Source organism: Cryptomeria japonica, chromosome 2 (genome assembly GCF_030272615.1).
Source record: "Cryptomeria japonica chromosome 2, Sugi_1.0, whole genome shotgun sequence".
NCBI lineage: Eukaryota > Viridiplantae > Streptophyta > Pinopsida > Cupressales > Cupressaceae > Cryptomeria > Cryptomeria japonica.
Genome location: NC_081406.1, coordinates 549,373,845 through 549,387,914, shown reverse-complemented (window position 1 = coordinate 549,387,914; position 14,070 = coordinate 549,373,845). Strand labels below are relative to the sequence as shown.

Below are 14,070 nucleotides of genomic sequence, written 5' to 3'. Positions count from 1 at the left end.
TTATTAAAAAACATCAAGTTCACAACGAAGATTACTGCTCAGATCTATTTTAAGAAAACCCATTACATTTGTGAAATTTAAAAGATGGCATGCCCATTTCACAATCTGTTTCACTTTAATTTGGGTGTGATAATGTTGCTTCACATTTGGAATTAATGAATCTTGGTATTTAAAATTATCATTCATAATCTTAGAATAGTGAATTTCAATGTTCCATCTTTTTAACCTGATCATCTAATTGTTAAAAGATTTTGCAGATGATATTACTTCATATTCAAATTTTGTATTTCTCCTACATTCTGGATGACAGTGTTGGAAGTTAATATTAGAATCAACTCCACAATCTATTTATCGTGTTGAAAGACACTTGATTTAATGCAAAAGTCCATGTTTTAAACATCTAGATGATGCTGAATTCAAATCTCCTTCAAATCTCCTTCAATACAAAAATGAAATAAAATACAATTCATTCATCACAAAACATTAAGATCTCAGTCATCAGAAAATAAACCACTGATCTCTACATAGAAAAAACATGTTCCTGACCAAAAAGGACAATTTTGTTCTAAATGCATCTGCTATTATCTCCAAAGTAGTACACTGAAGGCCTTAACATAGCACTGAAGAAGTTGTCACTCAAATAGGTTCTTTTATCTACCTGCTTTTCCTTGGAGCATGAACATTAGACTCTGAAGTGTTAAGGTCATTCTACATTGTCCAAATAGCTTTGTGCTATATAATTACCAGCCATTATTAAGTCGTCATATACTTCCAAGTACTGTATATAATGTAGCCATAGGAAAGTGTAAACCCAATAAACCGAATTGGATAAAAATTGAACCTGCAAAAACCAGTAACAAGAAAATGGCCTCATTGAGTTTGTCTTTTTAATGTACCTGCAACACAAAAATTAATCCATTCTGGAACAACTTACTGCTCCTAATTATTACCAAGATTTACTAGTACTATGAAAACGAATTAAAATGAAACTTGCCCCATGACTCAGGGCCCAGGGGCCACAATCATAGAAAACTTGGTCAGACTAGAATTTGTAACCAAGACAATTCTCTAACACAGCCACTTATGTAGGGAAAATCCACTTGTTAGGAAGTAAAACATGAAACCACTGCAATTTTGCATTTTGGGAAGCTGGGGTGATCTCTTCTGCAATCAGTATATAATTCCCATGTCACTGGTGTCCTCCCAAATGTTGATGCATATCGCGTGCAGTAGAATTTGCAGCAACTGAGCTCAAGCTTGGACCAGTGTTTTGAGTCCCGAGCTTCACCAGCTCAAAATTACCAGAAACAGATTAAACCTTCTGCCTGTTCATGATGGGTTTCTTCTCGGAGTGAACTTTTACCTCTAGTTCAAGTGTGGTCCTAACTGTCCTACTACCTAATACCATAGTTGAAAAACTTGGGACCAAAATTTCTAAAAACTAAGACTTTGCCAAAATAAACTCAAGAAAATATGACAATAACTCGACAAATTTATCAAACATTTCAAAATATATAAATTTTAAAAAATATTCTTAAAAACACACATTACTAAATTTGTTGAGCTTATCACTAATTTGCATCATATATAAATCAAAATTAGAGTTTAATTCTGCTCTCTACTCCCAGACCCTCTTATTGTAATCAAATTTCTTATATGACAAGAGATCCCAATAATTAGTGGGGGTTTGGAGTGGAGACCCTAATGGGTTTGAGGGGCAGCAATAATAAGCTACACAAAGTGTTAGATACGAGAAAAACCCAACGATAGAAACTTAAAAAAAAAATTTAAGAAAAAATGAAAAATGAAAATAATCACCAATGAAAATCATGTTTTTTAACTACTTGCAAGAAAAACTAAATTATATGAATTTGAATTAATTTTTCAAGGAAAAATCGCATTCTTTTGCATTTACTCAGAAGTTTTTAATACCATTGGACTTTTCCTATTCTGAGGGCCCAGGGTGATGTCTACTGTAATTGGTATAATTCCCATGTCACTTGAATTCCTCCAACTACAACATGTGCATATTGCCTGTATGAGAATTTCTCTGCAGCTAAGCTCAAGCTTAAGATGGTGTTTGATCCCTGAGCATCACCAGCTAAAAACATTAAAAATTAATCAAAGACAATTGTCATTAATGATAGATTTTTATCCCCTTTTCTAGTTGTACGAATTGTTATCTCCATTGCGAACAGTTAACTGCTATTACAGTGTAATTTGTCCTCAAAGAAAAAACTGGTTCTGCTTTGATAATCTGCTAGAAAACTTTTAGACAGTTCCAGATATAGGATACCTTTGGTCTGTGGACTACTTATCCTTTTCTCTCTGGGCTTGTGACTTGTTGCCTGGAACAAATCAGACACTTAATTCAATGCTGTCCATGCCCTAAGCAGGACACTCTTTTAGTTAACGAAGGGCCCAAAGCATTTTGCACTGTCAAGTTTCAGTTATCTAAATTCCAAACAGCTTGCGAAAAAGATTTGGTTCTACACTTATTTTGAGCTACCTCAGATTATGAACTGTCATCTACAAAACAAAACCCTTGATGGCACAGGTGTCCTCTGGCGTACATTTCCCCCATGTATTAAGCCATAAAAAAAACACAGAGAACAGAAATGAAAAAGCATACACCCATCATCTACTCCCTGCCATGAAATCAAGATCCCAACCATTAAAAATAGACCCCCAAACAATGGACATAAAATAATCTATAATAAACCCTAAGACATATGATTGGCATCAGAAGGAATGTAAAACATGAAAAGTTCCTGCAATTTTGTTCCCCTGAACCCAAAACAGAAAATCCAGGAACCCATGTTCAACAACGCAATCAAATTGGGATTTTTTTTTTTTTTCAATTATGCCAAAATCCAGAGCAAGAGGGCTAGAAAAAGCTAATACCTTTGAGCATACTTGAGGGAATGATTGAGAGCGTGGAATCTGGCCTTCTGGGCAATGGCGCTTTGTTTATCAGAAGGCATGGGGAAACCCCATTCAGAAGGATGGCGTGCAAAGAAGGTCCAGTCTGGTATAATTACCACAAGAGTGCAGAGCACCCCCATAGCATAGGTAACAACCATTTTCTTGAAGGACCATGTATAGTATCCCCATAGGACTGCAGCCAGAGCTGATATGATCAGAGAATACTGTAACGATTGCTCCAATGATGCCTGTAACCGCCCCTCCGCCATTTTTCCTGTTTTCATCGTTCACACTGATTCTGTACAGACATCCTAGTTATTACACATTGTTGATGTCGTTCATCAGTGCCAATTATACATTTTGTGCTAATCCCCAAGTAATAACCAGTCATTGTATTGGGTTGTTCCAAGGTTAAACAACTTCATGATTTGGATCAACTTTCTTCTCACACGCAAACCTTCTGAAAATTTAGTTTGGGTTGAAAACAGGTCCCGTGAGACGGGTAGTAGTTGGAACGAATTTCAAAAATAGGCCCAATCAAATCCCCCTCCCATGTAGGAAGGCGTTACCTCCGAGTTGGACTAGTAACCTACCAATGTCTATTTAATCCCTTTCACTTGTGAACTTGGGCATCATGCTAAAATATTCTACAAAGATGACCAACTTTTCATTATTTTTTAGCTTAGGTTTGATATTGAAAATCATTTATTTTTAGATTGTAGAAATGTGCAAGTAATAGAAATATGTATATAAAGGATTTTATATTATATTTAGATTTTTATTTTATAATTTAATATAAGAGTATGAATCTAAGTTAATCTTTTTGGTTGAGAGTGAAGGATTAAGAGTTTCTATTTTGTCACAGTTGATCGAGGCACGGTCTTGGCCTCGTTTTTTATTTTTCACCTTGAGGAGATTCACACCTTGGTGGATGGTGATATCAAGGATCATACCATCATCCTCATCGATTGTGCTAATTCAATTAAGCAACAACACTTTGGTTATATACCTTTATTTCTGGTATTGTTTTATATTTAATTGGGTTGTTTATCATATCAATTGGGCTCACCCTTGTTTATCTTAGTTAATTTTCTAATCCATCTAGTTAGGATTGGTTTGACCCCCTAGGTCTCTTTTTAACCTTGTCAAGGTCGTAAGACACAACCTTGTTTGTGGATTAGGTCATACAAGATGACATGGTCCACCTAATTGGAATTTCAAAACTCTTTTTCTTCTGAGTCCATTTAAAAAAAAAAATGAATATTATCCCATCAAGTCGTGCACCACATACCTTGAGTTGAGTTACTAGGAATATGTGCTTATAAACAATCCTAGGCCATTAGCAAAGCATCTAGAAATCATTCAAAAGTAGCAATCACAATAACACTTAAGAAGACATTCAACTCATGTAATGCCCCAAGCCTCACATCTAGGACATTAGTCAAACAAACATTTAATAAAAGACCAACACGAGAATGACTCCATAAGAGATGACAAGGATGTTGTGGCAGTGTTCCATATCATGCACAACACAAAAATTGACACCATTACTACAAGCATGGTGCAGACAAGTGAAACACTAACAAGTCATGCGATGAACTCACCATGATGATCATAAGAGAGAGTGGGGCTTCGCCTTGACAACAATTGAGTCTTGATTTGTGATCAAGTTCTCTCATGAAAGCAACACAAGGGTAGGATGAGGAACTCATCTACCTTGAACCCCCTCCCTAAACAAAACCAATGACACTCACAACACAAAGGAAAACCGAAGCAAGAGATAGTACAACTAGGGGATATCATATCTTGACTAGAATTGAATGACTTGATTTCTTGAACACATGACACATGTACCAACACAAAAGTGGGAATATATCTCAATCAAAGATGCCCAAACATAGGGGTAAACCTATACACATGAAGATAATCAACTAGGAGGTACAAGACCTTGACCAATTGGAATGATAACCTATCAATTTTATATAAAAAGATACAATTCCCAATGTGAAAGATAAAATAAATTCTATATTATAACACGTGTTGATAAAGTGATGACATGGGAAGATTTAAAAGACCAAGGGAAACAAATTTTGTATACAAAGTTTTCTCAAAAAATGAGTGGAAGTATTTTTGTTCAAAGAATGAGGGGACTATAACACCCTAGGGGATACTAGCACCAAGGAAGGATACTAACACATTCCTCTAGAATCAACTTCTGACATTGGAGTCCAATTTTAGCAACCAAGTCTAGTTTTAGCAATTGAGTCTAATTCTAGCAATGTATTGTCTTGACCGAAGACTAGATGGATGATTGTTTCTAGGTCTCATACATAGGGAAAATGCCTTAAACACACTCAAATGAAATCAACTTAGAACAAATCCCTAAAAAACCTACATACGACTAGAAGAGATAGGATGAAAAGTTAGGCTCAATCACACTTGATCTTTGATACATGAACAAATGGAAGATATGCTTCCCAAAGTGTTGGGAGGCCTACAAGGGACTCTAAAATCAACCTAGGGATATGAGAGAGGAATGGAAACATTCACAACACACCCCACTTGCTCACCCTTCATAAGGAGAAACTAAATGACAAGATGACACCACCCTATAGCAGGTTCACATACAAAAAACACAAGTATATGTAAAAAAATCTAACAAACATCCCAATAATACCATAACCGGTTATTTGCTAACTCATTAATTTTATTTTATCCCCAATTAAAAGATTATCTAAATTATTTTACCAACATATCACGAGTGATGAAAAGAATAAGAAATAACACATACATTCAACACCAATATTGAGAAGTGATTAAATTAAAGACACCTCCATCACCACTTATATGGATAGTTTATAGTTTATCCAATATAAGAGTTTCCAAAGTAAATGAGAGAAATCGTATGTGGACACCAACTGTTGGCATTATAACAGACAAGGGGAGATTGTTGGCATTTCAATAAGGATATTGAGAAGGTTGTTGATGATTATGGATATAACTGATTAAGGATGTTTATTGTCTTAATATTATTATTTTGTCATTGATGTCAAGAAATTAGTTTAGTATGATGTTGCCATATCTTAAGAAGTATGATTTGATGAGTATAAAGATGTCGGTAAAAGACACAGAAAGATTGTGATGAATAAGGGGAGAAATAAGTTATTCAATGGGCAACTATTACCGAGTTAGACAATGATGAGATCATGATGTTTAGATTGTTTTGATATCCTACATATGTTGTTGATTGTAAGGTTAATACTATACTATGTTACCGAGCAAAGAACCTAGTCGGTAAACCCTAAGGAACCTAGTTGGTAAACCCTAAGGTTATCGCTATCGGTTAATGAAGGCGGAAGGTCTACCGAGTGAAGTTTAGTATTTACCGAGTTGCAACCGAGCTGTAACAGATGCATTAAATGATTAAAAGCATTATTTAATGAAGGAAGTTGATGAGTTGGAATTGATTAAATAATTGGTATGTCGTGCATGAAGTTTGTTAAAGAATCTATGGCAATGAAAGATCGGTAGAAAGATCTATAGCTCAGATTGAACCGCAATACCTTAGCACAAGTTCCAAGAAATGTATGCAAGTTCCAAGGCGAGGTAAAACATTTTCAGATCGAAGGATACATTGAACCTGGTCAAGTTTGAAGATCTGGTGGCTATGATTGATCATGGGATATGTGATCAAGGAGATTAAGCGGTTAGCAAATTGTTTATAAATAAGGAACTGTTGATAAACAATACATGCAGGCAAGTGTAAGCACAGGGATGCTACATAGTGATTACCGAGCACAGTAGCTTGAAGACCTGTTTGATTAACAGAGTATAAAGCCCAGCAAAGGGACAAGATAAGTCCTATGACTAGATTGTATTGAACAAATAAGAATCTGCTTTAGCATTTTAGATGCAAAGTTGCAGATATATTTTTATTACTGTTATTTTGTGAAGTGACAGAAAATCTCTTAACCGAGTGGACTTAACAGTCTTATTTGTAAAACCCTCTAGAAAGGTGACATTCTAATTGAGTGTTTGAAACCCTTTAACAAGGTCACCTCTAACAAGGTGAAGATCCTAACAGATCTAAGGGAAATCCCTTAACCGGGTCACATCTAGCAATGTGTTTGTAATCTTTAACAGGATTTGCTTTTAACCAAGCATACTCTAGAAGAGTATATTTCTTAGTGGGTCCGAAATCCCACAGTGGTTTTTCCCTATTTGGGTTTCCACGTTAAATCTGGTGTTATGAGTGTTGTTATGATTATGTGTTCTTAAGGTTGCATGTTTTACAGTTTTGATTAAATATATCTATTTAAGCTACTGAGGTTGAATCTGTTGAATATATTGAAGATTAAGTTTGTATGATTCACCCCCCCCCCCTCTCATCTTGTTAGCTTGGCATCTGTACTTAACAATTAGTATCAGAACTATCAATTGGTATTAGAGCTTTGGACTCAGGAGGAAAAGTTTAAAGGTACTTGAGGCAAAGATCCAAAGATGTATAAGAGGGATGCATCGAAGTTGAACAAGTCTAGCTTCTCTACATGGCAGAAAAGGATGAAGTTGCACCTATCAGGAGTTGGAGAATATGTTGTATATTATCTGGAGAATGATTTCATTAAACCTAGCACCTATCCATTAACAATGGAAGAGATAAAGGCAAAGCAAGAACATATTCAAGCAATGATTGAAATAACATATGCATTGACCGACTCGGAGTTTAATGATCTAGAAGGCTGCAATGATGCCAAGGCAATGTGGGACAAGCTCATATTTGTGTATGGAGGTGATGAACATGTTCAAAGAGAAAAAGTGGATAGTCTAAGAGGATAACTTGAATCCATGAGAATGAATGAAGGTGAGAACATAACCCAATACAGTACAAGGTTAAAGGAGATTGTCAATCAAATCAAAGGAGCAGGAGGAACCATTGAAGAAAAGGATGTCACAAGTAAGTTATTGAGAACCCTTCTACCTGCTTATACAATCTAAGTCTCTGCAATAAATGAATTGAGGTCTGTACCCAATATGCCAGTTTCTTTGGATGCTTCTATTGGTAAGCTACATGCATTTGAGTTAAGTAACTTTGATAACAGTGGGTCTTCGGTAAATAAAATTGAGTCTGCATTTAGTTCTTTTCATTTTGATGAATCTGATGATTACAATGATAGAAAGTATAAGTACTCTGAAGGGAATCACAGTGGAGCAAGTGAAAGATTTCACAAAAATATGGAGGAGGTACACAAACTTTATGAAGAAATCAGAAATCAAGAAGAGTTTGAAGCACTATTAGCCAGAAGGCTACCGAGAGGAAAAGGTAAGTACAAAGGAAAGTTGCCTTTGAAATGTTTTAACTATGATAGAATAGGACACATGGCTTCTAATTGCCCTGACAAAGAATCCAGTGAAAAGAGAGATTACTGAGATGACAGAAGAAAAATAATCATTACAGAGGACACCGAGACTTCAGAAGAAGAGATAGAAAGTCATGCCTAATAGCTGATGAGGAATCCAATGATGATAAATCAGATGAAACTGATACATAGGAAGTAGTTTATGTGGCTATCAAAGATGGATCATATGAAGAAAGGTATGAAGAAAAAGCCCTAATATCTCACATAAATACTAATGATTCTTGGATCATAGATAGTGGATGCTCACATCACATGACAGGTGATAAACACAAGTTTGTTATGTTAGAAGATTATGATGGAGGTTATGTAAGATTTGGTAATGATGCACCATGTCCGGTAAAAGGTAAAGGATCCATAACACTTCTTGACAATGCTAAATGTAATGATGTTTATTGGGTTGAAGGTTTGAAATATAATTTGTTGAGTGTAGCGTAGCTAAACAACACAGGTTATCGACTAGAATTTCAGAAAGGAATTGTCAAAGTTCATGACAAGCATGGAAAGTTAGTTGCTACCGGGACTCAAACAAAAGGTAACACATTTCACCTTGACTCAACTCGGAATAAGTGTCTTTATGCAAAGATAGATGATACCTAGTTATGGCATAAAAGATTTTGTCATGTAAATTTTGATAATCTGATCAAAATAAGCAAGAAGTACCGAGTAAGAGGTCTACCAAGTTTGGAAAAGCTTGAGAATGTTATGTGCCGAGGATGCCAGATGGGTAAGATGACAAGATCAAGCTTTACAAGTAAGTCCTACACTTCTAAGGGAATTTTAGATCTTGTGCACACTGATCTTTGTGGTCCTATGAAAGTTCAAAGTTATTATGGTGATAAATATTTCATATTATTTGTGGATGATTATTCAAGGATGATGTCAGTTATGTTTTTAAAAGAAAAATCAGAAGCTTTTCAAATGTTTAAATGGTACAAGGCAAGAGTTGAAAATGAAACAAGAAGACAACTGAAATGTTTTAGATCAGATAGAGGAGGAGAGTTTACCTCTGATGAGTTCAACTTATTCTGTAATGATCATGGTATAAAAAGACAAGTCTCTACACCGAGAACTCCACAACAAAATGGGATAGCTGAGAGAAGAAACAAATCTATTGTGGATTATGCCAGAACCCTGATGATTGAAAAGAAAGTGCCACAAACAATTTAGAGAGAAGCAATAAGCACAGCAGTTTACACCCTGAACCGAGTACAACTGAAGAAAAGAACTTTGAAGACACCATATGAATTCTGGTATGATAAGAAACCTAATGTAAGTTACTTCAAAATCTTTGGAAGTAGATGCTATGTACACAAAGATGATAGAAATGGAAAGTTTGATCAGAAAAGTGAAGAAGGAACATTTCTTGGTTATTCTTCTAGAAGCAAAGCATTTAAATGTCTAATCAAATCATCTAACAAAATAGTAGAAAGTGCAAATGTGAAAATTGATGAATTTGCAGAAATAAATGATGAAGGAAACTCCAAAGAACCAGAAGATTATGAAGAATTTGTATATGTTCAACCGAGAAGTCCTACCGAGAAAGCTGCTGAAGGAAATGAAGAGAATGTCCAGTTACCGAGTGATGAAGAAGATCATACAGAGCCTACCGAGCCTGTATTAGCCAAGTATGTCAGAAGGAATCATGCATCAAGTCAGATTATAGGAGATAAGGATGATCCAGTGATGACAAGAAACAAACTGAGACAGAACCCATGTCTGATATCTAAATTTGAACCAAGGATAGTGAAAAAGGCATTTAACAGTGAAGATTGGATAAATGCTATGACATAAGAGATTGATCAAATCAAGAAGAATGACACATGGACACTAGTCCCAAGACTGAAGGACAAAAATGTAATCGGTACAAAGTGGATTTTCAGAAACAAGTTGAATGAAAAAGGTGAGCTCATTCGAAATAAAGCAAGAGTAGTTTGCAAAGGATATGCTCAAGAAAAAGGAATTGATTATGGTGAGACTTTTGCACCTGTGGCAAGACTTCAAGGAGTAAGAACATTGTTGGCATATGCTGCTTACAAAAATTTTAAGGTATATCAACTGGATGTCAAATCTGCATTTCTGATTGGTATATTAGAAGAAGAAGTTTTTATTGAACAACATGAAGGATTTGTTGAAGGAGAGAATAAAGATCAGGTATGTAAATTGAACAAAGCTTTATATGGTCTGAAACAAGCACCTAGAGCATGGTATGAGAGATTGCACTCTTATTTAATCAAGATTGGTTTTATAAGGACAAGTGAAAACAACAATATGTACATGAAGAATGATGAAAATGGAACACTGATCTCAGCCATATTTGTTGATGACATTATATTTTGTGGGAATGATTCTCTATGCAAAAAATTTGGTAATGAAATGTGCAAAGAATTTGAGATGTCACTAATTGGTGAGATAAAGTATTTTATAGGTTTACAGATATTGCAAATGAAAGATGAGATTTTCATTACTCAATCCAAGTACATAAAAGAAATCTTGAAGAAATTTGGAATGGAGGATTCAAAACCAGTAAGTACTCCTGTGACTACCAACCTTAAATTATCAAAGAATGATGAATTTGCATATGTTGATGAGACACTTTACCGATCCATGATTGGAAAGCTACAATATGTTGTTCACAACAGACCAGACATAACACGTGCAGTAGGTATAGTTGCAAGATTTTCTGTAGATCCCAAGGAAACACACATGACATCAATCAAGAGAATTTTCAGATACTTGAAAGGTACTGAGGATTATGGCTTAGTATATCAGAAAGGAAATGACTTTGATTTAAAAGTTTATACTGATGCTGATTGGGTAGGCAACATTGATGACACAAAAAGCACAAGTGGAGGAGCTTTCTTTTTAGGAGAAAGACTCGTGAGTTGGCTTAGCAAGAAACAAGGATGTGTTTCACAGTCAACAACAAAAGCTAAATACATTGCTGCAACATTGAATTGTACCAATATAGCATGGATCAAACAACTGTTGGAAGGTATAAATGAGAAAGTTACCAATCCAGTAACTATATTCTATGACAATACTAGTGCCATTAACATTTCAAAGAATCTTGTTATGCACTCTAAGACAAAGCACATCTCTATCAAATATCATTATCTTAGAGAAGAAGCTCAAGAGAAGAAAGTGGTGTTGGAGTATGTTAGCACAAAGGAACAAATAACAGATATCTTCACCAAGCCAATGCCAAGGGACACTTTTGAGTATCTTAGAAGCAAGTTAGGGGTCCTATCCCTATCTTCTACTCACTGACAGAGTTCGGTGAAATTATCAATTCGATGAATCTACAAAATATTATGTGTGGATTGATGCTTATTTACACACTTTAGGATGTTTTCTAAAGGTGTGCAGGAAACAAATACAGGGAACATGAATTGAAGATAAAATGCTCTGACCGAGACTAAGTTGATACATAACAGAAAGGAATTCACTTCTCAGCGGAAGAAATCATGTTTTAGTTCTTTACTTTTTGGCATTGTTGTCAAAGGGGGAGAAGACTAATGTATGGGGGAGAAGACTAATGAATAAGGGGGAGAGCATTTCAAAATCTCACAACAATCTGAATCCAAATCAATTAGGTCAAATCAATTGGTTTTACCATCAATGCCAAAGGGGGAGATTGTTGGCATTATAACAGACAAGGGGAGATTGTTGGCATTTCAATAAGGATTTTGAGAAGGTTGTTGATGATTATGGATATAACTGATTAAGGATGTTTACTATCTTAATATTATTATTTTGTCATTGATGTCAAGAAATTAATTTAGTATGATGTTGTCATATCTTAAGAAGTATGATTTGATGAGTATAAAGATGTCGGTAAAAGACACAGAAAGATTGTGATGAATAAGGGGAGAAATAAGTTATTCAATGGCAACTATTACCGAGTTAGACAATGATGAGATCATGATGTTTAGATTGTTTTGATATCCTACATATGTTGTTGATTGTAAGGTTAATACTATACTATGTTACCGAGCAAAGAACCTAGTCGGTAAACCCTAAGGAACCTAGTCGGTAAACCCTAAGGTTATCGCTATCGGTTAATGAAGGCGAAAGGTCTACCAAGTGAAGTTTAGTATTTACTGAGTTGCAACCGAGCTGTAACAAAATGCATTAAATGATTAAAAGCGTTATTTAATTAAGGAAGCTGATGAGCTAGAATTGATTAAATAATCGGTATGTCGTGCATGAAGTTTGTTAAAGAATCTATGGCAATGAAAGATTGGCAGAAAGATCTATAGCTCAGATTGAACCACAATACCTTAGCACAAGTTCCAAGGTGAGGTAAAACGTTTTCAGATCGAAGGATACATTGAACCTGGTCAAGTTTGAAGATCTGATGGCTATGATTGATCATGGGATATGTGATCAAGGAGATTAAGCGGTTAGCAAATTGTTTATACATAAGGAACTATTGATAAACAATGCATGCGGGCAAGTGTAAGCACATGGATACTACATAGTGACTACCGAGCACAAAAGCTTGAAGACTTGTTTGATTAACAGAGTATAGAGCCCAACAAAAGGACAAGATAAGTCCTATGACTAGATTGTATTGAGCAAATAAGAATCTGCTTTAGCATTTTAGATGCAACGTTGCAGATATATTTTTATTACTGTTATTTTGTGAAGTGACAGAAAATCTCTTAACCGAGTGGACTTAACGGTCTTATTTGTAAAACCCTCTAGCAAGGTGACATTCTGATTGAGTGTTTGAAACCCTTTAACAAGGTGAAGATCCTAGCAGATCTGAGGGAAATCCTTTAATCGGGTCACATCTAGCAATGTGTTTGTAATCATTAACATGATTTGCTTTTAACCTAGCATACTCTAGAAGAGTATATTTCTTAGTGGGTCCGAAATCCCACAGTGGTTTTTCCCTATTTGGGTTTCCACGTTAAATTTGGTGTTATGAGTGTTGTTATGATTATGTGTTCTTAAGGTTGCATGTTTTACAGTTTTGATTACATATGTCTGTTTAAGCTACCGAGGTTGAACCTATTGAATATATTGAAGATTAAGTTTGTATGATTCACCCCCCCCTCTCATCTTGTTAGCTTGGCATCTATACTTAACAATTAGTATCAGAACTATCACCAACATCTTGAATTATGCATTTTACAACATTCTTAAAAATAAAATAATGATAACAAATGAAGTTATTATATCTTGCACACAATCCTATGCCACTCCAACAGATCCACTAATCCTCAATGGTGGTTTGAGAACTACACAACCATGTGGTACCCTTAGGTCCAACTCACTATGCTAGAAGATAGTTGCATATGAACATTAAATACACTCACACAAAATAAGGGAGTATATAAGGAGTGTCGTTACCATAGATCTATAGCTAGGCAATGATAGAATATGCATCCTAATTGCAAGGCGAGGGTACTCAATGATATCTAATAACTCTAGGTATGTCATAAAATTATCATATTAGCTCTTTTTATTTACCCAATGAAGTTTATAATCACTTAATTAATAACTCTTCGCTCATTATATACTCAACATTAAAATACATTCCTTTCCTACCCTTTATACCTTAGGTCCCAGGTTCAACACATTAAATCACTATTCAAGTGTAGAACATAAATCAATGCAAGAAAATAGAATAATATTTTAATACATACTCTTACAATATTCTAAATTGAAAAATAGTGGAGAACGATTTTATCTCACATTCTAATCCATTCATATGCATTTA

At 35.1% G+C, this 14,070-nt stretch overlaps 1 protein-coding gene across 1 annotated transcript; it reads right to left on the bottom strand.

Moving 5' to 3' along the window:
• Positions 1–450: 450 nt before the first annotated feature.
• On the bottom strand, positions 451–3,504 carry LOC131030368 (signal peptidase complex subunit 1). The gene is made up of 2 exons (XM_057961166.2): positions 2,905–3,504; positions 451–841 (listed from the first exon to the last, which is right to left on the bottom strand). The coding sequence occupies exons 1-2, from the start codon at positions 3,207–3,209 to the stop codon at positions 754–756; spliced, it is 393 nt and encodes a 130-aa protein (XP_057817149.1). The 5' UTR covers positions 3,210–3,504; the 3' UTR covers positions 451–753.
• Positions 3,505–14,070: the final 10,566 nt, after the last annotated feature.

What these genes read in the sequence shown, in the direction of transcription:
- LOC131030368 (XM_057961166.2), bottom strand. Translation starts at nt 3,209, where the DNA reads ATGAAAACAGGAAAAATGGCGGAGGGGCGGTTACAGGCATCATTGGAG. An exon ending in TCCCTCAAGTATGCTCAAAG is followed by an intron (nt 842 to 2,904) that starts GTATTAGCTTTT and finishes TGGTTTTTGCAG; the next exon opens with GTTCAATTTTTATCCAATTC.